Genomic DNA, 21808 nt, shown 5'->3' with positions numbered 1-21808 from the left:
CCCCGCAGACGGCCCAGGCAGCATTTCTGCGCCAAGGGAGGAAGGGCCACCCAGACCCCGCCTGTCTTTACGACCCGCCAGGGAGGGGCTACTGAGTTCCTTGCACGCGCGGCAACTGTGACCCGGACCCAGAGACCAGCCGCAAAGGGAAGCCACCTCCTCCCGGACCAGCACCAGCGCCCTCCAAATGCTCCCCGCTCCCCAGAGAGGGCCCCCGGGTCGACTCCCTTCCCTTCCTCGCACCCCAGGCCCCCTCCTCGATCCCCTGTCCGGCCCCTCTTCTCCTCTCGCCTAGCCCCTCCCGTCCCCCCAACTGCTGCTCCCAGGACCCTTCCCGTCCCCCCCCGCCGCCCCCCAGGCCTCCTCCTCTGCCCCTGTCCAGCCCCTCTTCTCCCCCCACCCGGCCTTTCCCCGGTCCCCCCGGCCCCACTCTGCAGCGCCCAGGACCCCTCGGCCCCCGCCTTCTCACCCCAGGCCTCCTCCTCTCCCTACACCCGGCCCCTCCTCTCCCCCCCCACTCCGCCCTTCCTCGGTCCCCCACTCCCTGCAGCTCCCAAGACCCCTCGGCCCCGCTCCTCATACCCCAGGCCCCTCCCCCTCCCCTGCCCCCTCCCGGCCCCCTCCACCCCCGCCCGGCCCCCTCGTCGTCCCCGCGGCCGCCCTGCGTACGAGGTGACGCAGCGCCGCCCGCCCCGCGCGCCCCGCCCGCCCCCGCGCCGCCGCCGCCGCCGCAGCCGCCACCCGGTCGGGCTCCAGGGGCCGCTAACGGTCCCGCGCCCCTCGGCGTCCGCGCCCCCGCCCCGCGCCGCGCCCGGCCGAGCAGGCGGCGCCGGCGGGCGACGGGCGCGATGGGGGCGGCGGAGCCGCTGCGCTCGGTGCTGTGGGTGAAGCGGCAGCGCTGCGCCGTGAGCCTGGACCCCGCGCGGGCGCTGCTGCGCTGGTGGCGGAGCCCGGGGCCCGGAGCCGGCGCCCCCGGCGCGGGTGAGTGTCGCCGCCGCAGCCCGCGGGTCCGGCTTGGGGGTGGGGGGCGGGGGGCCGGGGAGGGGGCGGGGGCGCTTCCCGGAGCCCTGGGGGAGCTGTGCGCTCTGGGGACCCCGTGACAAAGGGCGAGTCGGGGCGGTGCGGGCGGGGAGGGCCGGAGACCCGGCGCCCTTGGTCCCTCGCGCGGATGCCACCCCGGCGGGGAGGGCTGCGGCCCGGGACGCGTCTCCCGATCGCGGCCGCATCGCGCAGACGGGCCCGCAGATATCCAAAGGGCACCTTCTGGGTGAGATGGGTTACAGATGGATCCCCAGGGGCGCCGGCGCGCCGCGCTCGGTTTCGGTTTAACCCAAGGACCGTCGCTTTTCTTTCGCCCGGGTCCAAACCGGGGAGGCAGCCTTGCAGGGTAGGGGGTTGCTGTTGTAGAGAGTGGAGGAGAGGGCTCGGGGCCTTCCGTCTGGGATGTGCTGGGGCGGGCGCGGGGGGGGGGGGGGGGCGTGGTGGGAGTGGGTTTTGGTACAGCGGGCTGGACACATGACCTTCAGAGGCCTTCTCCTTTCGGAGAAGTGTAATTTGGATAAAAATGGAAAGGACACACCCGGCCCAGGGGACACTCTCCCCAAGGAGAAGGGACCAGGGGCTCCCTGGCAGAGCTGTCTGCTGGCAGAGGGAGGGCAGAGGCTTAATGAGATGTCATTTGATCCCGAGAGGGAGGAGGAGGATTACCGAGGGCTGTGTTGGACAGTGGGAAGGGGGAGGCTTCCAAGGCCGAGAAACCCGGGCTGGCCAGTGTGGGTGTGTTCCACTTCATTCATTCTCTTGTGCAAGTTTTATCCGGGGCCTGTTGGGGAGGGTGCGGTGGCATCCTAGCCCTGGCTCAGTGCCTGTGGAAAAGTCCCTGCTGCAGTGGGTCATTTTCCCTGGAAGGAAGCCAGAGGGGTGCATCTGCAGGGGCACGTGTGTCTGAGGAGAAGACCCCGGCCGGTGGAGGCCCATCACCGGGGTTTGGGTGGGGCCAGCAGCCTTCACTTAGGTGGCGGCGTTTGAGCAGAGAGCCGGAGAAACCCATGCACCTGGGGGAGAGGTTGTCCAGGTGGGAAGAAGAATAAGGGCCCTAAAACCGGGCGGGAGGTGGATGTCAGCCCAAGGTATCCCGGGGGCTGACATGGGACTCTTCTTTGGCTATGAGGGCTTTATCCGGCTTAACATTCTTAAAGGATCCGCCGAGAGCGAACAGAAGGAGCTCAATTCCGGGGCTCCTGGCCTTGGCCAGGCAGGAGTGGGGGACGAGCAGGGTGGGGTGTGCGTGAGGCACATAAGCTGAGTGAGGGCAGCAGAGTCCAGGCTTGCAGTCCACTGAAGTCACTGCACAAGATGCAGCAATTTATGGTTTTAATTATTGGGGGTGGGGGTGGCAGATTCTCTCGTGGGCGGAGTTTGGGACACCCTGGGGTGCTTCAGGTGCTTCCTGACGCTGAGGTTGTGAGGCTCACGGGTTGGAGGAGGGGTGGGCCGAGCCGAAACAGGCGAGGCCAAGGTCAAGGGCGGCCTCAGACCCGTGGCCAACACTTGGTTTCCGGCCTTGGGGTCACCGGAAGCACTGTCTGCAGAGAGCCTGTCTCTGGCTGGGTGTCTGAGAGTTTACTCTTGTGTGATCTTACTGATGTCCCTCTGGGAGAAATGTCTTGCATCAGGTATCACCCTGGGGCTTCTTTGCACCACCCACCAGGGCCCCGTGTCTTGCTCTAACGGTGCCTGGCCCGGCCCCGAGGGCTTTGAGCATCTCTGTGCATTTCTGGGCTCGAGAATGGGTCCCTTCCATGTGGCCATCGCGCTGCCGTTCCACGTGTGTCGTGTTCACACACAGCCCCAGCCAGGCAGGTGTTCTCGTACTTTACATGCGGAGAGACCCAGCTATGGGGCATCTAAGTAACTGTCCCCCCGGTGGTCCACACGTGAGCTTGGTCCCTGCCAGCCACTGGCAGTGTGGCCCCATCAAGCCTCAGCGCCGCGTGGACACTGGACAGACCCCACCCCCGTGGGTTGTCCAGGTGGGAAGTCCCTCGTTGCCTGCATTTAGCGCCGGCACCCTTCGCCAGCTGGTTTCCGGTGGTCAGACTCTGGGCCTGCATGGGGGCCGTGCCGCCTTCGGTCTGCTGGCTGCTGGTTCTCTCTCTCGGGAGAGGTATTGTTTTGCATCTACGGAGGGTGAAGGCGCTCTGTGCGGGCTCATCTGGAGCTTTCTCCCTGGAGGGGCCGGGGCTGCGGGCCGGGGGGCTTCCTCCAGGAGGAGGCCTGTTCCCGTCGCTGTTTTCCGACACCAGCCACCGCCCTGGGTGAGCAGCGCAGAAACTGCTGCGCCAGCTCGTTGGGTTTTCTTCGCTTCTCCGCGCCCGCAAAAGGGAAGCAGGCCCGTGGCAGATGATTGCGTGCTGGAGGTCAGTAGGGTCAGGACGTGCACCAGGCCACAGGAGAGGTCAGAGCGGGGAGCCGAGTCAGGGCCGTGGGGTGAGGCCACGTGGGTCATTTCACCCGATCCTCTCGTGTCTCGAGAATATCACTCCTGTTTTCTTTTTTTTTTTAATTTTTTTTTTAACGTTTATTTATTTTTGAGACAGAGAGAGACAGAGCATGTACGGGGGAGGGTCAGAGAGAGGGAGACACAGAATCCGAAACAGGCCCCAGGCTCTGAGCCGTCAGCACAGAGCCCGATGCGGGGCTTGAGCTCACGGACCGTGAGATCCTGACCTGAGCCGAAGTCGGCCGCCTAACCCACAGAGCCCCCCAGGCGCCCCTATCACTCCTGTTTTCAGGCGTGAAACCTGGAAGCCGTGAACTGATTGCTCCCAGAGGCAAAAGGTACAAGAGGGAGCTGGTGGTTTGATCCAGGCACGTGCTCTTTTCTCCGTGGCCCGGTGTTTGAGACGAGGACGAGGTGAGGACGAGGGAATTGGGGGGCAGAGTTGTCTGGTCTCAGAGCGGACTGGCCCTAAGGGCGCGTGCGGCGGCCTGGTCGGAAGTGGAGCTGACTGAAAACAGGAAACCGGGCAGAGGCCTCGTGTGTCAAAGGGGGTCGTGCTAGTTGAACTTGAAACAGACTGTAGCTATAGCTGGGTTATACCCGCAGACTCTGAATGTGTTCTCTTAGGGTCGGGGCTGGCAGGAGTGTGTGTGTGTGTGTGTGTGTGTGTGTGTGTGTGTCCCGGGGGGTTGTGGTGGGGGGTGGACACGGCTGGTGCTCCACGGTTGGAGGAGAAGAGAACCCTCTCCTTCCTCCCAATGGCCCCACCTGGCTGATGGTGAGCTCCTTGGTCGGGTCACTGCTGTATTTATAAAGCGTGTCTCTAATAGTGCCTGCGCAGTGCCAGGCAAAACGTAGGTAAGCCACAGACACTTAGGGAAAGTTTAAAATCTAGAAAACACAGAAAGGCACGCACACAAAAACTACCCTTAGTCTTACCCTCAGGCAGTGAATACCATTTGGTGTTTCTGTCTATGTGAATATGCATGAAAGAAAAGCTGGGGAAATATAGTGTAGAATGTTTTCTATAGTATCATTTACTCACTTAAAATATGACTTTTTAAAGTCAACTTTATTGGGGCGCCTGGGTGGCTCAGTCCGTTAAGCACCGGACTTCGGCTCAGGCCATGATCTCGTGGTTCGTGACTTCGAGCCCTGTGTGGGGCTCTGTGCTGACAGCCAGGAGCCTGGAGCCTGTGTCTCTCTCTCTCAGCCCCTCCCTGGCTCGTTCTCTGTCTGTCTGTCTCTCTCTCAAAAGTAAATAAACATAAAAAAATATTTAGGGGCACCTGGGAGGCTCAGTCGGTTGAGCGGCAGACCTCGGCTCAGGTCATGATCTCACGGCTCATGGGTTCGAGCCCCGCGTCAGGCTCTGTGCTGATGGCTCGGAGCCTGGAGCCTGTTTTGGATTCTGTGTCTCCCCTCTCTCTCTGTCCCCACCCCACTTGCATTCTGTCTCTGTCTCTCTCAAAAATAAATAAACATTAAAAAAAATTTTTTTTAATATTTAAGGTCAACTTTATTGAGGTATAATTTGCATACAGTAAAATTCACACATTTTAAGGATGTAGTTTGGGGAATTTTGATCAGTGTATGCACCTGCCAAAACATCACCCTATCAGGATACAGAACCTTCGAATCACCCCAGAACCTTCCTCTGTGCCCCATCCCTCGGTCTCTGCCCTGCTTTATCACCGGGGACGGATTTGACTTCTAATAGAATTTCCTATAAGTGGAATCATGTGATACGTGCCCTTCCTGTCTCTGGCTTCTTTGTTTCGCTTAATCATTTTGCACTCACAGTGATCAGTGGTCGGTTCCTCCTTATCACAAGGTAATACTGTGTTGTCTGAGTAAACCAGTTTGTTTACTCACTGTATGGATTTGGGGGCCATTTCCAGTGTTTCGTTGCATGAATAAAGATGCTGATCATTTGTATAAAAGTCCTTTTGGGGGGGTATATACTTTCTTTTCTCTTGGGTGTGTATTTAGGAACAGAGAGCTGGCATATCTTAAAGACATGGTTTTTCTTTGTCGTGCAGTGTTTCATTACATGAACATTACAAAATGCCCTTTTCATTCATCGATAATGTGAAAGTTCCTCAAAATCAGAATTGGATGGCTTAAAGATTTTCATGTAAAAAATTAGTCCAAGAAAACAGAGGATAAGTTATAGTGTTGGAATATGGGAAGACCTCCCTAAGCAAGGTGAGCTCCAGAATGCCTACAGAAAAATCTGAATTATTTCAATAAATAAAAATCTTAAATATTTTTGGTAAGACTCCATAATTTAAAAAATGATGGGGATGATATTTGCAACAAATATGATAGACGGTGAAAATTAAGAAAACATTAAAAAACTTTTTTTACTGTTTTTATCTATTTTTGAGAAACAGGCACAGAGCATGAGTGGGGGAAGGGCAGAGAGCAAAGGTGACACAGAATCCAAAGCAGGCTCCAGGCTCTGACTTGACAGCATGGAGCCCGACATGGGGCTCAAACGCATGAACCTCGATTTTGTGACCTGAGCCGAAGTCAGACGCCCAACCGACTGAGCCACCCAGGCTCCCCAAGAAAACATTTAAACATACCAAAATTGATTTTAAAAAATCCATTGCAAAGAACGCATACAGGCCGTTCACAGAAGTAAACAATTCAAGGCTGGGTGACGAGCATCTGGGTAGATACTGAAGCCAAAGCGGCATAAAGAACAGAGCCACTTGTGACGGGTGTGTGAGCCGCTTTGGGAGGTTAATCTGGCAACGTTTTGAAAATATTTCTTTTTTTTTTTTAATTTTTTTTTTTTAACGTTTATTTATTTTTGAGACAGAGAGAGACAGAGCATGAACTGGGGAGGAGCAGAGAGAGAGGGAGACACAGAATCGGAAGCAGGCTCCAGGCTCTGAGCTGTCAGCACAGAGCCCGACGCGGGGCTCGAACCCACGGACCGTGAGATCATGACCTGAGCCGAAGTCGGACGCCCAACCCACCAAGCCACCCAGGCGCCCCTGAAAATATTTCTTAAAATGATCTTTTATGTGACCCATCCATCTCACATCTGATCAGTTACCTCAAGGAAGAACACTAGTATTTAAGGAACCGTCTTTCATCCTTTAGAAGATAACATCTTCTCTTTGTTTATTAGGATGCTGTTAATATTTTTTACTCCTACCCCCCTCCCCTTAATTTTTCTTCTCTAACGGTCCAGATTTTTGCATAACAGACTTCCCGACAGTGAAGTTGGTTTCTGCCTTTGGCCGTTTCATGAGCCTCACTCCTACAGTCACCCTGACTTCACGGTCGGCGTGATCGGCATCGCGCGGACATAGTGCTTTCTCTGCATCCTGACTTCTCTTGAGCCCCGGTTCCAAGTTTCTGACGACCTCTGATTCCACGCCGGAGACAGCCATTGGTGCTTGTTCTTCTAGAAGGGTCTCCCACGTGCGCGGTTCCGTGGCGCCACGGGCTGCCCGTTGCCGGTGCTGGGCTTGCGTTCAAGGCTTCCGGATCTGACCCCATGGTCCCCACCCCACCTGCTGCCTTCTGGTTCAGCACCGCCTCTCTCTGCCAGGCGCTTTTCCTTCCTGTTTCCGGGTTTGAATCTCACCTTCCAGGCCTGGCCCTGCTGGTACTTTGCCCTTCTGCAATCTTTTTCTTTTGAGTTTCGTACAGCCCGGTTTGTACCTCTCTGCTAGTTATTTCCCTATGCTTTGTGTGGTGAGTTGGGCTTTTTACATTTTTGTCTGTTTGTCTCCTCCCCTGCATTCTCCTGGAGGGCAGAATCCTGTGTCCTCTGGATTCACCCCCGAACCCCATTCTCCAGGAGCTCCCCGCTGAGCAGCAAGGGGGGTGGGGGATGCAGACACAGCGGGTCCCACCAGCAGGAAAAGGTGGGGGCGGGGGGGGGGGTCCAGTAGTGATTTGTTGCTCTGTTTGCTTACAAGAGCCAGCCCTTGCTTTTCTCTGAAGGGGAGTGGGTTTGAAACCATGGGGAGTGACTAGGAATCAGAAGAGTTTGTGCAAAGCCCACAAAGTCTCCGCGGTCCCGGAGGGTGACATTGCAAGTGTCGTCCCTCGAATGCCCGCCCAGTGTGTGCTGTGGAAATCTTATTTGTGCCCCATCGCGAAGGCACGAGCAATGCAGATGGTCAGATTGTATAAAGCCAGTGACCTGCACATTTCGATATGGAGGAATCTCAGTATATCTGAGTAGGGAATGAATGGCAATCCTCTCTACCTGTTTCAGAAAGAAAGAATCCAGATTTGGGTACGAGCCTCTTTAGGAAGAGGGGCACAGCTTTGCCGTCTTAGCGGATGTCAGAAAACAGCAGGCCTTCCCAAAGTGTCCCCTTAGGCCCTTGCCACCGTTATTGTCGGTAGCTGAACATGGCCGTAAAAATGGTAATTTTTCGGAGATTGTTCAAGGTTAACTTTTATTTGTTGCTCTAAGAAAGGTCTCCAAACGCTTTCTTAAAGGGCCAGATGGCAAATGTTTTAGGCTTTGTGGGTCACAGTTCCTCAGCAATGCTGGTTTAGCACAAAAACAGCTACAGACGGTGTGTGCATGAATTCACGTGGCTGTGTGCCAATAAAACTTTATTTATAAAAGCAGGCAGCTGGCTGAATTTGGCCTGCAGCTTGCTGACCCTGCTCTAAATCATTATTTGCGAACAGGGAATAACCATGTGATGTATTGTAAAAGCAGCTGATCCAGATGACAAAAAATATTTTATCCTTCAAAACAAACAAGTGAACAGATCTAGTCATCTGGAAGAACCGATACTGCGGTTTGGGAAACACACCCACTTGGGTTCTGGTCCCACCATGCCCTGCTCTGTAAGCGGAAAGCCCATCCTCCCTCTGAGAAATGGTACATCCCTGTGCAGACTGGCCTTGGGCATCAAAATTGGTCTAATTCCTTTCTTTCTGACCAGTTTCACACAAACCTGCCTACACCCCACCAAAGTTTGAAGTAGCACAAGAACAAAGGAGCGTGTCAGAGTGATGTAGTCTATGGTGATACATGTTCCGTGGCACTGGAAAGACTGTATTCTGCTATTGTTGGGAGGGGTGTTGGAGAAATGTGATGGATCCTGTTGGTTGGTGATGGTGTTGGTTGGTTCTTAATATCCTTGCTGATCTTCTCTTTCATTGTTCTATCAATTGTTGAAGTCTCCAACTATAATTCTGGACTTCTCTAGTTTGCCTTGTAGTTCTGTCAGTTTTTGCCTTATGTATTTTCCTGCTCTGTTGTTTGATGCATACACGTTCAAGGTTGCTATGTCTTCATTTAGGGTTGACCCTTTTTCATTATGTAATATGCCTCTCTGTTTCAGGTAATTGTCTTTGTTCTGAGGTCTACTTTATGTATTAATAAGCCACTCCTACTTTCTTTTGATTAATGTTTTCATGGTGTGTCTTTTCCATCCTTTTACTTTCTACCTGTTCCATTGGTAGATTTGCAGTGAGTTTAGACCACATACAGTTAAGTCATGTTTTTAAATCTGTGTCTTCTTCATGTAAATTTTGATATCTTAGGGTTTAAATCTGCCATTTTATATTTTGTTTTCTGTTTTTCTTTCTGATTTTCATTTTTCTGTTTTCTTTTTCCTGCCTTCCTGTGGATTACTTAATTTTTTTTTTTTTTTTTTTTTTTAGAATTAGGTTTTGGTTTATCTATACGTCTTTATTAGTTTTATATTGTTGTAAAATATCTGTATTGTTTTGGTTCCAATTTTAGTGTATGTGCTGCTGAAGTGAACACAGTCTGTATTCTTTTTTTAAATGTTTATTTATTTATTTTGAGAGAGTGCACATGCATGCACGCATAAGCAGGGGGAAGGGCAGAGAGAGAGGAGAGAGAGAATCCCAAGCAGTCTCCATGCTGTCATTATGGAGCCTGACGAGGGGCTCAAGCCTGTGAACCATGAGATCATGACCTGAGCCAAAATCAAGAGTCAGACACTCAACTGACTGAGCCACCCAAGCACCCCAATTTGTATTGTTTTTTTAATGCGTTTCTTTGTGTAGCCTCTGAGTGGTTGTCTCCAGTGTTGGTTTATGTAAATGTAACTCTCCCCAGCCTGCCGGTGCTGTCATTTTACCTGTTTGGGTAAAATATAGAAAGCTTACCTCTGCATCACCCTCCTCTTCCCTGTTTTATTGTAGAAGTGTCTTGATTTTTCCCTCCACGGACATTTAAAACCACATTAGTGTTACAATTTTATCTTCAATCCTCAAACATCATTTGGGAAAGTCAAGAAAAGAAGGAAGTTCTGTTGGGGCACCTGGGTGGCTCAGTCGGTTAAGCGTCCGACTTCAGCTCAGGTCATGATCTCATAGTGTGTGGGTTCAGGCCCCATGTCAGGCTCTGTGCTTACAGCTCGGAGCCTAGAGCCTTCTTCAGATTCTTTGTCTCCCTCTCTCTGTGCCCCTCCCCAGCTTGTGCGCTCTCTCTCTCTCTCTCAAAAATGAATAAATAAACATTTAAAAAAGGAGAAGGAAATTCTGTTGTATTTGCCTTTATCTTTGTTCACCATATTCTTTCTCTTTCTTTTTTTCAGGGATCCTTCCATATTTTTTCCTTTCTGCTTCCTCTAGCCATTCTTCAGGAAAGGTCTGCTAGCAGCAAGTTCTCTTGGTCTTCCTCTAGCTGAGAATGTCTTGATTTCTCCTTTATCCCTGGAAGATATTTTTGCTGGGTATAAGATTCTGGGTTGACAGTTCTTTTCTTTTGGCACTGGAAGAATATTTTGTCACTTCTTTCTGGCCTTCCATGGTTGCTGCTGAGAAATGCACTGTCACTTGAATTGCTTTTCCCCCTATAGGTAAAGTGCTGTTTCTCTCTCATTGACTTTAGGATTTTTTCTTTGACTATGATGTGATTTTCAGAAGTTTGACTATGATGTGTCTTGGTTTGATTTTCTTTCTAAGTTATGTCTTTTATGTCATGTAAGTTATGTCTTACAAATTTGGGAAGTTTTCAGCCATTATTTTTAAATACTTTTTCAACCCATCTCTCTCTACTTCTGGGACACTGGTGACACAACCATGAGGTCTTTGTTTATAATTTCACAGGTCCCCAAGGCCCTGTTCACTTTTTAAAAACTATTTTTCTCTGTTGTTCGAATTGAGTAACTTCCATCATTTTATCTTTCAGTTCACGGATTCTTTTCTCTGTCCCTCCGTTCTGTGTTCAAGTCTACCCCCCTGCTTTCTATTTTGGTTATTGTGTTTTTATTTTTCAGTTCTCAGATTTCTGTCTGGTTCATTTTTTATATCTTTTCCTCCATTGCCGAGTCTTTGTAGGCCTTCGTTGGCTTTCCACGTGTAATTGCTCAGGGAATGTTCTCATCTGCTCGAACAGTGCTTGCCAGTGTCTGTGCTGTCTCAGTGTTGGCCTCTAGCGACTGTCATTTTCCGTTCAGTTGTAGAACTTCCCATTTCTTACCGTGGTGACTGATTTTTTTATTGAAACCTGGACGTTCTTGTACAACGTAATGAGACTGGATCTTATTTAAATCTTCTCTTTTAGCTGGCTTTCTCTGACACTGCTCCATCAGGGAAGAGGTGGCTAGTTACTGCCAGGTGGGGGAAGAAGTCCAGGCTCCCCTTGGCTTTGTTGGCAACCAAGGAGGGGTCCCTCATCGCTGCCAGTGGGGTGGGAGTTCTCTCCGCCCCCCACCAGCCTTCCGCTGATACTTCCTCGGCTGGGAGGGGTGGGATGCCTTGCGACTACTCCTTACGGGGTCTCCCGAGATCTGGGCGGGTGGTCAAAGTCCTGACTCCCCACTGTGTCTTCTCTGACGCCATCCCAGCAAGGAGGCCGAGGGTACCTGGCTCCTGCCGGGTGGAGGTAAAGTCCAGCTCCTTTTCTGTCTCCTGGGGAAGTGAGGCTTGTTACCAGCTGGCTGGATGAACATTCCAGCTGCCTACGTGGGTTTCTCTCACATCACCTGGCTGGGAGCGCTGGGGGACCTCGTGAACTCCTCCGTGGAAGTCCAGGCTCCCGGTCAGCCTTTATTAGTGTGGGTACAGGTGGGGCCAGTGTTTTCTGTGTGTTTCCTGGAGTAGAGCTGTTCTGGTCTAGAAGTTTCCTGTCATGCTGTTGTTCTGTCCTTTCGCTGGTCCTCTGGCTTTTGTTGGAGTTTTGTGCCTGTGCCTGTTGGCATCTCCAAGTTGTGGGATTCTTCAACCAGATGTGTGAGGCAGAAGGAAAACCCAGGGAACTCAGCACCATTTCCTTCCCTGGGTCCCTCCCTGAGTCCCTCCCTGGGTCCTTCCCTGGGTCCCTCCCTGGGTCCCACGGTCCCAGAGCCTCCCTTCTTCTCCTACCCTCCAGAGTCCTGCTGTCTGTCATACCTGACTCAGGAGGAGACACGGGGAAAAGGGCACCTAGTCCATATTCTCAGAAGCACAGTTCCCTGTGCATTTTCTAGAAATACTTCTTCTTGGGGCGCCTGGGTGGCTCAGTCGGTTGAGTGTCCAACTCTTGGTTTTGGCTCAGGTCATGATCCCAGGGCCATGAGTTTGAGCCCCATGTCAAGCTCCACGCTCATGGTGCAGAGCCTGCTTGGGATTCTCTCCCCCCGCCCCCCGCCCCTCTCCCCTGCTTATTCTCTCTCTCTCAAAATAAATAAAGTTTTTAAAAAATACTTTTTCCCTCTGTTCTTTAGAATGCATTATTCCTACTGACCTATTTTCAACTCCCCTGACTTTGCTGTATCGTAATCATTTGGTTACTGAGCCCATCAGTGGATTTTTTATTTCAGATACTGTATTTTAATGCTATGTTCTCCATTTGTTTCCTTCAGGTGGTTTCTTTTTCTCTCCCGAGTACTGCTGTCTCTCCGATCGTCTCAGCTGTACCTCGCTGAGCAGGGTCGCAAGGGCAAGTTGAGAGTCATTACCTGACCTCCAGCATCCAGGCCACCTCAGCTTGGGCGTGCCTTGTCTTCTCCCCGGAGAATGTCGGCATTTCCTGGTTCTTGGTGTGTTGATTAATCTGTATTCCAGACATTTCAATATCCTGCCGTAGGACCGTGAGTCCTGCTAAAATCCTTCGGAGAATTTTCTTGAACGGGTGCTCGGCGATGTCGGGCTTGGATGCCCAGTGCGTCTGATACGGTGGGAGGGGTTTCGGCGTCAGTCTGGCGCTCGAGGCCTTTGCCATCCTGCTGGGGAGCCGCGCTGACGCTTGTCACGCGGGGGAGGCTGGGGCCCGGTGCTGGGGTGTGTGGCAGCTTGGGTCCCACGGCGCGTCCGTGCCTCCTGCCTGTTCCGCACCTGAGCAGCCAGGCCCAGAGCCAGGACACCCTCCCCAGCCCTCTCCTCTGCCCTGCTTGGGCTCCTGTGCCCAGGCGGACAGGTGTGATGCTGTCCGCATGCAGCTGGAGACCAGGAGGAGAGGGAGACTCCCGCCCCACACCGCTCGCTCTCCGGGGGCGGCTTCTCTGGCCTTTTGCCCTTGGAGTTCTCAGTGAGTTGTCTTTCTCCCGTCTTGTCCCCAGCTCCTAGTCCTGATCTGTGGGAGACAGAGAGACGGGTTGTGGGCCTCCCCCACCCCTCCAGGACTGGGAGCCTTCACGCTGCTCCGTGCCTCGCGAAACCCTCCCCGCAGCCCTCGGGGTGATCTCACTATTGTCCCCGTTGCAGAGACAGCCACCTGCGAGGGTGTGGATCCTGGGGTTGGGGCCCCAACTGGCCTCTGTAGCCGGTGGGGTCGGACACAGCAGGTGCTTGGAGCGGAAATCTGCCGGGTCCTCAGTGGGCAGCTGCTGCCGGGCCCTGCGGCTTCGGTCCTTTGGTCACAGGATGGGGACGCTCACCCAGGGTTGCCCAGGGTCTAAGGAGTGTAGAGGCCACACAGGTGTGGACGGGGCCCAGGTCACAGGGTGGGGAAGAGCCAGGGCCAGAACCCTCGGGGGCTCACTCGGTCCCTCTGGGGACAGTGTGCTGCGGGCTGGCTGGTGTGGGAAAGCTGGGTGTGGGAGGCGGGCTTGGCTTCGGGTCAGAAGAGGGTGAGGAGGGCGGTGGGGTCGGGGGAAAGCTGGAGACTGTCAGGGAGGGTTCCCCCGCGAGCATCCACAGGCGTCTGCTGGGTGCCACAGGGGTGGACAGACAGGGTCCCTGCATGTGCAGGCAGACCGCGACCCCCCAGGCTGGGTCCTGGGACTAGGTTAGGGTGGGTTCAACGGGGGACGGTCTCTGTTTAGTCACGGTGTGTCCCCGGACACACTCTGGGGGTGCCTGGCTGCCAGTTGAACGTCCGACTTTGACTCAGGTCGTGATCACGTAAAGATTGAAACTTCAGGCCTCTCCTTGTGTGCAGTGAGCGGGCCTGAGGCCTTGAGGTGGGCGGGGGCCCTTGGGTCCCACAGGCCCCGCACATGCAGGCACGCAGTAGGTGCTCACGCAGTGTCCATCCGTCTGTCCCCTGTACCTCCCTCCAGCCTCCCCTGGGCAGGCCACAGCTTGTCCACGCTGGCGAGGTCGTGGTGGAAAATCTCCTCCTTGACACGTATGCTGCGGGAGATGCCCTGTGACGCTCGCAGAGAGGTTGGAAACCGATCGCGTTTCTGTATTTCCTCCGCGTGCTTTTTGTCCCCATCAGAAATCCACGTTCCGCTCTTCCGTGGAGGCCACGTAAGCCTGTCCTCTCCCTGCTCTGAGCTGATGCGCAGCTGCCGGTGACGCCACGCAGGGCCGGGGGACAGTCTGTGGTCAGGAGGAGCCTTGCAGAGGTGCCAAGGGCAGGTGCCGAATGGGGGGAAGGGTGACCGCGGTGGGGGCAGAGCCCCCGGAGGTACCCGGGGACCCAGGCCGTGTCCGTAGCCTCGCAGCCAGGCCTCTGGGTCCGTGGTCGTGCGGTCACACCAGCAGGTCACTCCCTGCTGCTGCTTCGTTGCCCGTCTGCCCAGCGGGGGCTGTAATCGTGCCCACCCCAGGCGGTCATGGAGGGTCACGCGCTGGAGTGCTCCCGCGGGCCGGAGCTGGCACGCGGCCATGCTCTGCAAAACCATCCGGGCCTGCCTCCCCAGGGGCCTCCGTGTGACTGCGCCCTTCCTCCCCGTCACACCCACACGCTGTCTTCTGGCTCTGGGTGGCCACGCTCGGTCGCTGCAGGGCCCTTCGGTTAGAGGCCCGCCCGAGACGCCGTTTCCCCAGATGCTGCTACAGGGAGCGACCTTGGGCGCGAGTTATCTGGAGGTGCCAGCAGGCGCTTTCCCCCGCTGCCGTTGTCAGACCGAAGCAGACGTTGAGGGATGTCCCGAGGCGCCAGCACACAGGGCACCGGGAAAGCCGCTGTCCCCACTCCCGCGGACTCCCAGGAAGGCCGGTCTTTGCCCCGGTGGAGCGGCGTTCACCCTCCGCCCGCAGGGAGCACCGCGCTGTCTGGAAGAGCCGTGCAGGGACAGGACACGTGGAGCAGTCGGAGAGAGCATGCGGGCCCGGATGTGGCAGCAGGAGGGCCAGGGACAGAGTGACCACTCGTCCACGTGGTATTCTTGGGTCCCCGTGGCAGCTGTGGGCGGACGCCCCGTCCTGGAGCTCAGGTTCCTTCAGCAAACGTGTGCCGAGTGGGTGTCACAAGGAAGCGTGTTCACGTCGTGCACAACCGAGCACGGAGTCGGCACGGGTGCGGCCTGCCCGGACGTCTGGGCCCCGGTCCCCAGGGCGGCCCCCGTTGCTCGGGCTCCCCGGGGTGGGCGCACGGGGGCTCATGGGCCGTGACTCTTCCCCTGGGCCTCACCACCACCTGCCTCCCTCCCAAGCGCAGGCAGGTTCAGACTTTGACCCGGGATGGCAGGCCGCTCCCTGGGTGCCGAGAGCAGGTGCAGTGGCTTGCTCTGGCCTGTCCGCCTGCGGCCTCCTGCGCAGGGCCTGGTGTGAGACGTGGGGCCGGGGAGCACAGCTATGCCTTTGATCGTGAACTTGCTTTTGTGCTGGTCCCTCGTTGGCCTCCTGGGGGTCTGCGGGGGCCCTACTGAGTGGGACGCTCCAACCGGCACGACCCTGCCCCATCTGTGTGTGTGTGTGTACGTTCACACACATGGGCCACCCTCGTGACACACACAAAGTCCCCCTCCTGTTGGGTGCGAGGCTGCTGTGTGGGCTCAGTTTCGTCCGGGAACTTGGGACGGGAACTTGATTGACAGCAGGCACGGTGTCTCCTCGGGGTCGTGACTGTGGAGCGAATCCAGTCGAGCCGGTTGCGGTGAGCACCGTGGAACAGACAGAACGGACCTGGCAGGGGAGATCACAGAGGGTAGAGCCCTGTCGGCTGTCCCTGGGGGCCCTGCCAGGATGCTACAGGGCTGGCTGTCCCCCGGGCATCGCTTGTGACGCTTTGGGAATGTGGTGGCCATTCGCTCATCACCCTTAAGGGAGGGTTAACTGCCAGTCAGCACACAGCCACCCTCCCCGTGAAGGGAGGCACAGAGGAATCATATCCGCCGTCGGCAAAACGCCCAGACTTTCAGCCGGGATTTGGTTGCAACATTTCAGGCCATTTTGGGAAAGGACTTTATTGCGTGAGAACATTTTTTTCAGTTTGTAATCATTGTAATATTCGAGCCAGTACCGGTGGCCCTTGAGATGAATTGCTTTTGTATTATTAGAAGATGTCACGATGGACTGAATGCACAAGGCTGGGCGTCGGAGTCCGGCTAAGGGCTGACAGGGCGAGTGGGGGGACTTGTGGCAGCCAGCAAGTTCTGGGTCACAGGAGCTGAGGAGACGGATTATTTATGAAATGTGCAAAGCCTAACAAAATGACCTACCCTAGTGTAGTATTTATAAGGACGTTCTTATAAATGAAGCGTGAGTCCTTCAGAATTAAAGACACAAACACAGGTTGCTGTACTCGGCTGCTAAGTTATTGTTTAACAAAAAGCCGCCTCGCCGACTTCTGAGTGGTTTGTGGCTGTTCACCTGCACCCCTCGTGGCCTGGGTCGGGCCCAGGGGTTGAGGTGGGGGCCCTTCGGGACCCGGCGCGGGCAGGCAGGGCTGGCTCAGAGGCCAGCGTTTCGGTGGCTTGTCCTGGGCCTGCTGCTCACCGTCTGTGACCGGGACAAGGGTTAGGGCTAGGGGTTAGGGGTTGGGGTTAGGGTTAGGGGTTAGGGGTTGGGGTTAGGGTTAGGGTTAGGGTCCTGGACAAGGCCTCCTGCTGAGTCGTCTGAAAAGCGAGGACCGTATTTACCCTTTGAGTTGTGGGGATTTTATGCACGTACCTGTTTAGCACACAACTGCACTCGCAAACCACCAGGCTCACTGCCGTGTTACCAGGCCCCTGGCGTAGAGCCAGTGCATCTGCGTCCCACACGAGACAGCGCCAGGCCCCCGTGAGGGGGTGACCCGTGGGGGCACATCGGCGGGCTCATCCTCCGGGAGCTGTGACCTGGCAGGGCGGCAGAGAGATGACCGCGTATACGCATGGGCGTGTGTGCACAACGGTCACGGGCAGGGTGTGTGTGCGGACAAGGGAGGGGGCCTCGCTGGGGAGGCGTTTAGGCTGGGAAGTGGGAAACCCTGGGTGAGGTGGGTTGCCGAGTTCGTGGTGGGTGTGTGTATCTCCCCAGCACGCTGGTTAGGGGTTCCGCACTCCAGGGCAACCTCATAAGTTCATTCTGTGCTACTTTGGAATTTGTCATCTTGGGCAAGTGGTAGAATTCATCATCAGTGAAGAAGAGGGTAGGGTGAGTGTCCTATCCTGAGATCAGTGTATAAAATGTTTAATGGCGTAAGATAAAAATGTCAAATACGTATTCAAAACATATGGTTTTCTCTTTCTAATCTGGTTGAAAACGTGCGTCTTCTGTATTTTCCTTTATTTTGAACTTGCTCAGTTTTGACAGCCTTGCAAAAGTCGATGCGACTTGACATTCCACTTCTAATTGTTAGCAGCGTGTTGCCAAACTAGACCTTGGTCGCACACCTTCGGAGGACACTGTGCCGGTTGGCGGTTTCGCGTCCCGGGTGGGGGAGGACGCAACGAAGAAAACACTTGTGATTCCATCACATCGTGATTTCCTATGGCTGATATTTCTTCTGCTGATCCCTCAAAGCCAGCGCTGCCCTGGGTCCCTTTGCCCACAAACTCGCAGTGACCGTCTGGGTTTAATGACCCGTCACCCACATCTCTCCGCTTTACTCTTTGAACACAAATGGCTCTTTCTGTCCTTGGACTTTTCTCTCTGCAAGTGCTCTCGCTGTGGAAGTAACATGTGCCGTTCCATGGAGAGAGAGTCTGTTGTCATTAATAAATAGCATCTCTTTAGTTCTCTGTTTATGATCAACTTTACTGGAACATCTGTTTCTCAAAATTTGCAGTATCTGTAGAGGGTAATAAAACAGTCTGTTTCTGTTGGGATCCAAATCCAGCCTTCTCGAGAGCAGACATAACTGAAACCATATTAGCACCAGGACGGACAGCCAGGGGGCTGGTTTCCAGTGTTCCCCACGGGGCGCAGGGACGCAGAGCCCCGGCCTCGGGGAAGCGGCAGGTGCAGGCGTCTGGAACGAGCTGGCTGCCAACCGCATGTCAGGTTGCGTGGCGAGTTTTCTGTCTGCTGGCCCGATGCAAGTTTCTTTCTGAAATGTTTCACGCCGACTCAAGATGTGTATTGGGCCACGCCCGTGAGCCTGTGACGGAATGCAGGTTCGCGGAGCATCACTGACTCATCTGGCAGGTTGGAAACGCCTTTTCAAATGCCAGCTTTTGAGTTGCTGCTTTGGGGCACTGAGGTCAGGTGTCCCCAGGACGCGTCTGTGACATAGATGCGGGTTCCAGCTCAGCGTGCCCCTGGGACAGCGCCTCCTTTGTTTGAAACTTTTTTTTGTCTGGCGGCATAACAATGTATTCTTGGGAAATTCAGTTTGAGGAGACAGGAAAATATTTTCGTGGAAGTTATGTCCAAGCCATCGTGAGTGGGTAGGTTTTCTGGATGGTTTTGTGGAACATTCTGTTACCGTCTGAAGCAAGAGGGTGTGAGGTTAGGCAAGGTCAGGAGGCCTGGGGAAGGTTTAGGGCAACTGAGGGGGACAGAGCTGGGCTGGCGGGACCAAGTGACTAAAGCCACAGCGTGTCCACAGAACAAATCGTGTGTCCGTGTGACAGCCCAGCGTCCCCCGGGAGTGGCGAGCGGGCAGACAGGGCCAGAGGTCGGGGGATGAGCAGGCTGTTGTGTCCAGTGTGGCCTCCAGTCCCCCTGCCCCCAGCTGCACACATACATACACACACACACACACACACACACGGCCTGGAGACAGTTCCCACGGGGCCTGGGGAGCCCACGGAAGATTGGGCAGGCAGGCTCTGTTGGCAGGCTGCCAGGAGGTATCCGGTGGCACCCGGACATTTGATCATTCAGTTGTTCTCTCTAATCACATTAGGGGACACCCCCCCCCCCCCCCGCCCCACCATGGCACCTGCCGTGGGAACCATCCCCGAACCGGGACGTGCCGGCTCTCCCGGTGGACCCAGGCGGCTTCCGATTTCTGTGTGGTCTCACCTGAACACTCGAGATGCCGTGGCCCCCGTCGGTGGCTGTGGCCGCCCCCCCCTCCCCCCACCAGGAGCAGGGTGCAGAGGACCCGTGTGCCCATCAGCCCGGCTGGGTCACAGCTTTGGCTCCAGTCCTGTTAGAGGGCGGTGCCCACCCAGGTGGACTTCCTTTCCCATCTCAGGCATTTGTAAGCCTCACCAACGAAGAGACCATCTTGGTGTGGTGAGTTAGCCCAGCAGAGGCCTTGTAAAGCAGACCCGTGACGCCGTGGGGTCTCTGCACGGCCCCTTTAGGGTTCGGCTGAGCTCTGGATGAAAATCTCCAGCTTCTGTCGGAGGATCTGTGCTCATTTCCAGCAGCCGTTCTGAGTATGTGCTGCCTCGGCCTCGTGCGGACGCCGGGACGGGAGGCAGGGTGCGGGGAGCGGGCTTTGCCAGGAAGGCGGACGGTGGAGGGGCCCCGACAGCCGCACCCCCAGCCCAGGGTGTTGCATGAACCTGCACGGTGAGCAGTAGGATGTGTGAACACGGTCCTGACCTGGTGGGAGAAGCCCGCGAAGATTCGGACGGGGCGGTGCCACGGCCACATTTGCGTCTACGCGCCCTCGGCGGCCTGAGGGGCCAGGCAGGGAGCCACCCCGGGGCAGAGAGGAAGTGAGACAAGGGCAGGTGAGCACAAGCATGGGGCACTCTTCACCGACTTGGGGACACAGCAGGGAAGGACGTTTCTGGAAAGGGGCAGCACAGTAGAGAAGATAGGTTTAGGCTTGGAAGGTTGTGTGTGAGGCTCCCCTGGCACACGTACTTGAGACCCCACGAGGGTCTGTGATGTAGGAGAGCGCTCAGCGGCCCCCGCCTTTCCCCTGTGCTCCCAACACCGGCCCTTGTCCCCTCCTGTATTTCTGTTTAAAGAACAGGTTGCTAAGCGCACTGATGCCCCAAGGCACTGGTTCCCTGTCGGGTGATGGTGCCCCCAGGAGACACTGACTCACGTCTGGCAATGTCCGGGGCGCCCCTGGCATTCCTGGGTAGAGCCCAGGGATGCTGCTCAGGTCCAGCCCAGGACAGCCCGTGAGAAGCCCTGGTCTGGGGAAGTTTTGTGGCTTCCAGAATCTTCTAGTCCTTTGGAGATACCCGTCTATCCCAAAAGCATGTTTCACTCAAAAGCTTTTTGTTGTTGTTTGTTTTAGTTTATTCATTTATTTTTGAGAGAGAGAGAGAGAGAGAGAGAGAGAGAGAGAGAACACGAGCAGGCGAGGGGCAGAGAGACAAGGAGAGAAAAAATTTAAAGCCGGATCAGCACTGACAGTGCAGAGCCTGATGCGGGGCTGGAACTCACAAACCGTGAGGTTATGACCTGAGCCGAAGTCAGACGTTTAACCAGCTGAGCCACTCAGGCAGCCCCCTTCAAAAGTTTTTAAAAGGAGGCGTCAGGATGTTACTTTTATAAAGCGAAACGTGACTCCCGTGACCCTCGGCCACTGCTTCCTCTGCAGACAGGGCCACGATCAGCTCGAAGAACTCAGTGATGAGGGGTAAGACCCTGAGGGTGATTCCACCCAGAAAATGCTTGGTGAGTCAGCGAGGAAAGTGCACATCCTGGTCCGGGTCAGGCGGGACTACTGTCCCTGATGGGGGGGGCCGCCGCAGGGGGCAGGCCAGGCTGTGGGATGAGCCAGCATGTGCCCTGGGCCCCCTCGTCTTTGTCTCGTGAGTCCTGACGGGGACATTGCTGCACAGCGACTTGGCCACCAGCCAGGTCCAGTCTGGCCGGGAAATCACCCTTCTTCAAGGCAGGACTCTCATCCTGCCTGTCGCCTCATCTCGCTGCACACTCTCTTACAGAAGCCCATTCTTTTCTCACTAGTCTCACAGGCAGCGGGAGAGGATGCAAAGCGCAAGTAAACGTTGGAGAAACGGTAGCATCACGTGGAAAATGACAAGTGCCCCAAATTCCCATTAAGCTTTGCAAGACATTCTTCCAGGTGTCACACGTGTGCCAATCTACTGTTGTTCCTGCCCGCGCTTTGCGTGTTCGCGCGACACATGCTTTCGGGCCTGGATGCCCCGCTGGGCCAGCACGTGGAGGCATTTTGTCCTCGGAGGACCACGGTGGTCCCCCTGCTGCCCCCAGGGACTGACCTCGGAGGAGACGGACGGAAGCCGGGTGACATTTTCTGTGTCCCGCAGGGACGTGCTGTCCGTTTTCTCAGACTCTTGATGGAGTCCTTCGCCTCCTAACTAGAGATGAAAGTTTTAAAGAACAGAGCCTCCGGCCGTGGTTTGCACCTGTGCGTCGAACTAGAAAAGAAACAGGGGCCACTGCGTTGAGGGCATTTCAGTGCAGGTCCTCAGCTGAGCACAGAGGAGGGGACGGGAGCCCCCACCTTTGTGTGTCTGCCAGAAAGGACCCGTCTCACCCCTGATCTTATCTAACCTCCTAAATCCCTAGGGATCTGATGCTGTCATCGTCACGGTTGCCAAACGCTACCAACTTAACGTGGTTACTGGCAGGGCCGGGTAGCCAGGCAGAGCCCGCCCTCCGGGGCCACGGCCACGGCCACCACGCCCTACTTCCTGGGTTCCCACGAGGAGCATCCTCTAGGCCAGGCCCAGTACTCTGTTACTGACAATCCTCAGTGAAGTGTGCAGACAACGGGGTTTGGTTTGGTTTTGTTTTTTACCATGTTATTTAGTTTTGAGAGAGAGAGAGAGAGAGAGAGAGAGAGAGAATGAGCAGGGGAGGGGCAGAGAGAGGGGGACAGAGGATCCCAAGCAGACTCCGTGCTGACAGCAGCGA

The 21808-nt window shown here is 55.5% G+C and overlaps 1 protein-coding gene across 1 annotated transcript in view; it reads left to right on the top strand.

Annotated features, from left to right (window-relative positions):
• Positions 1 to 632: 632 nt before the first annotated feature.
• The window catches only part of CERK (ceramide kinase), a gene marked incomplete at its 5' end in the record, with an annotated part of 47584 nt that continues 26408 nt past the window's right edge, over positions 633 to 21808 (top strand). Inside the window, one exon of the mRNA XM_045466521.1 lies at positions 633 to 981. Coding sequence (XP_045322477.1) covers positions 633 to 981 — 349 coding nt within the window. The remainder of the gene's footprint in view (positions 982 to 21808) is intronic.

The sequence above is a fragment of the Leopardus geoffroyi genome, chromosome B4 (genome assembly GCF_018350155.1).
Source record: "Leopardus geoffroyi isolate Oge1 chromosome B4, O.geoffroyi_Oge1_pat1.0, whole genome shotgun sequence".
NCBI classification, from domain to species: domain Eukaryota; kingdom Metazoa; phylum Chordata; class Mammalia; order Carnivora; family Felidae; genus Leopardus; species Leopardus geoffroyi.
Note: the sequence above shows the minus strand (reverse complement) of the source record. Positions and strands in the feature narration are given on the sequence as shown.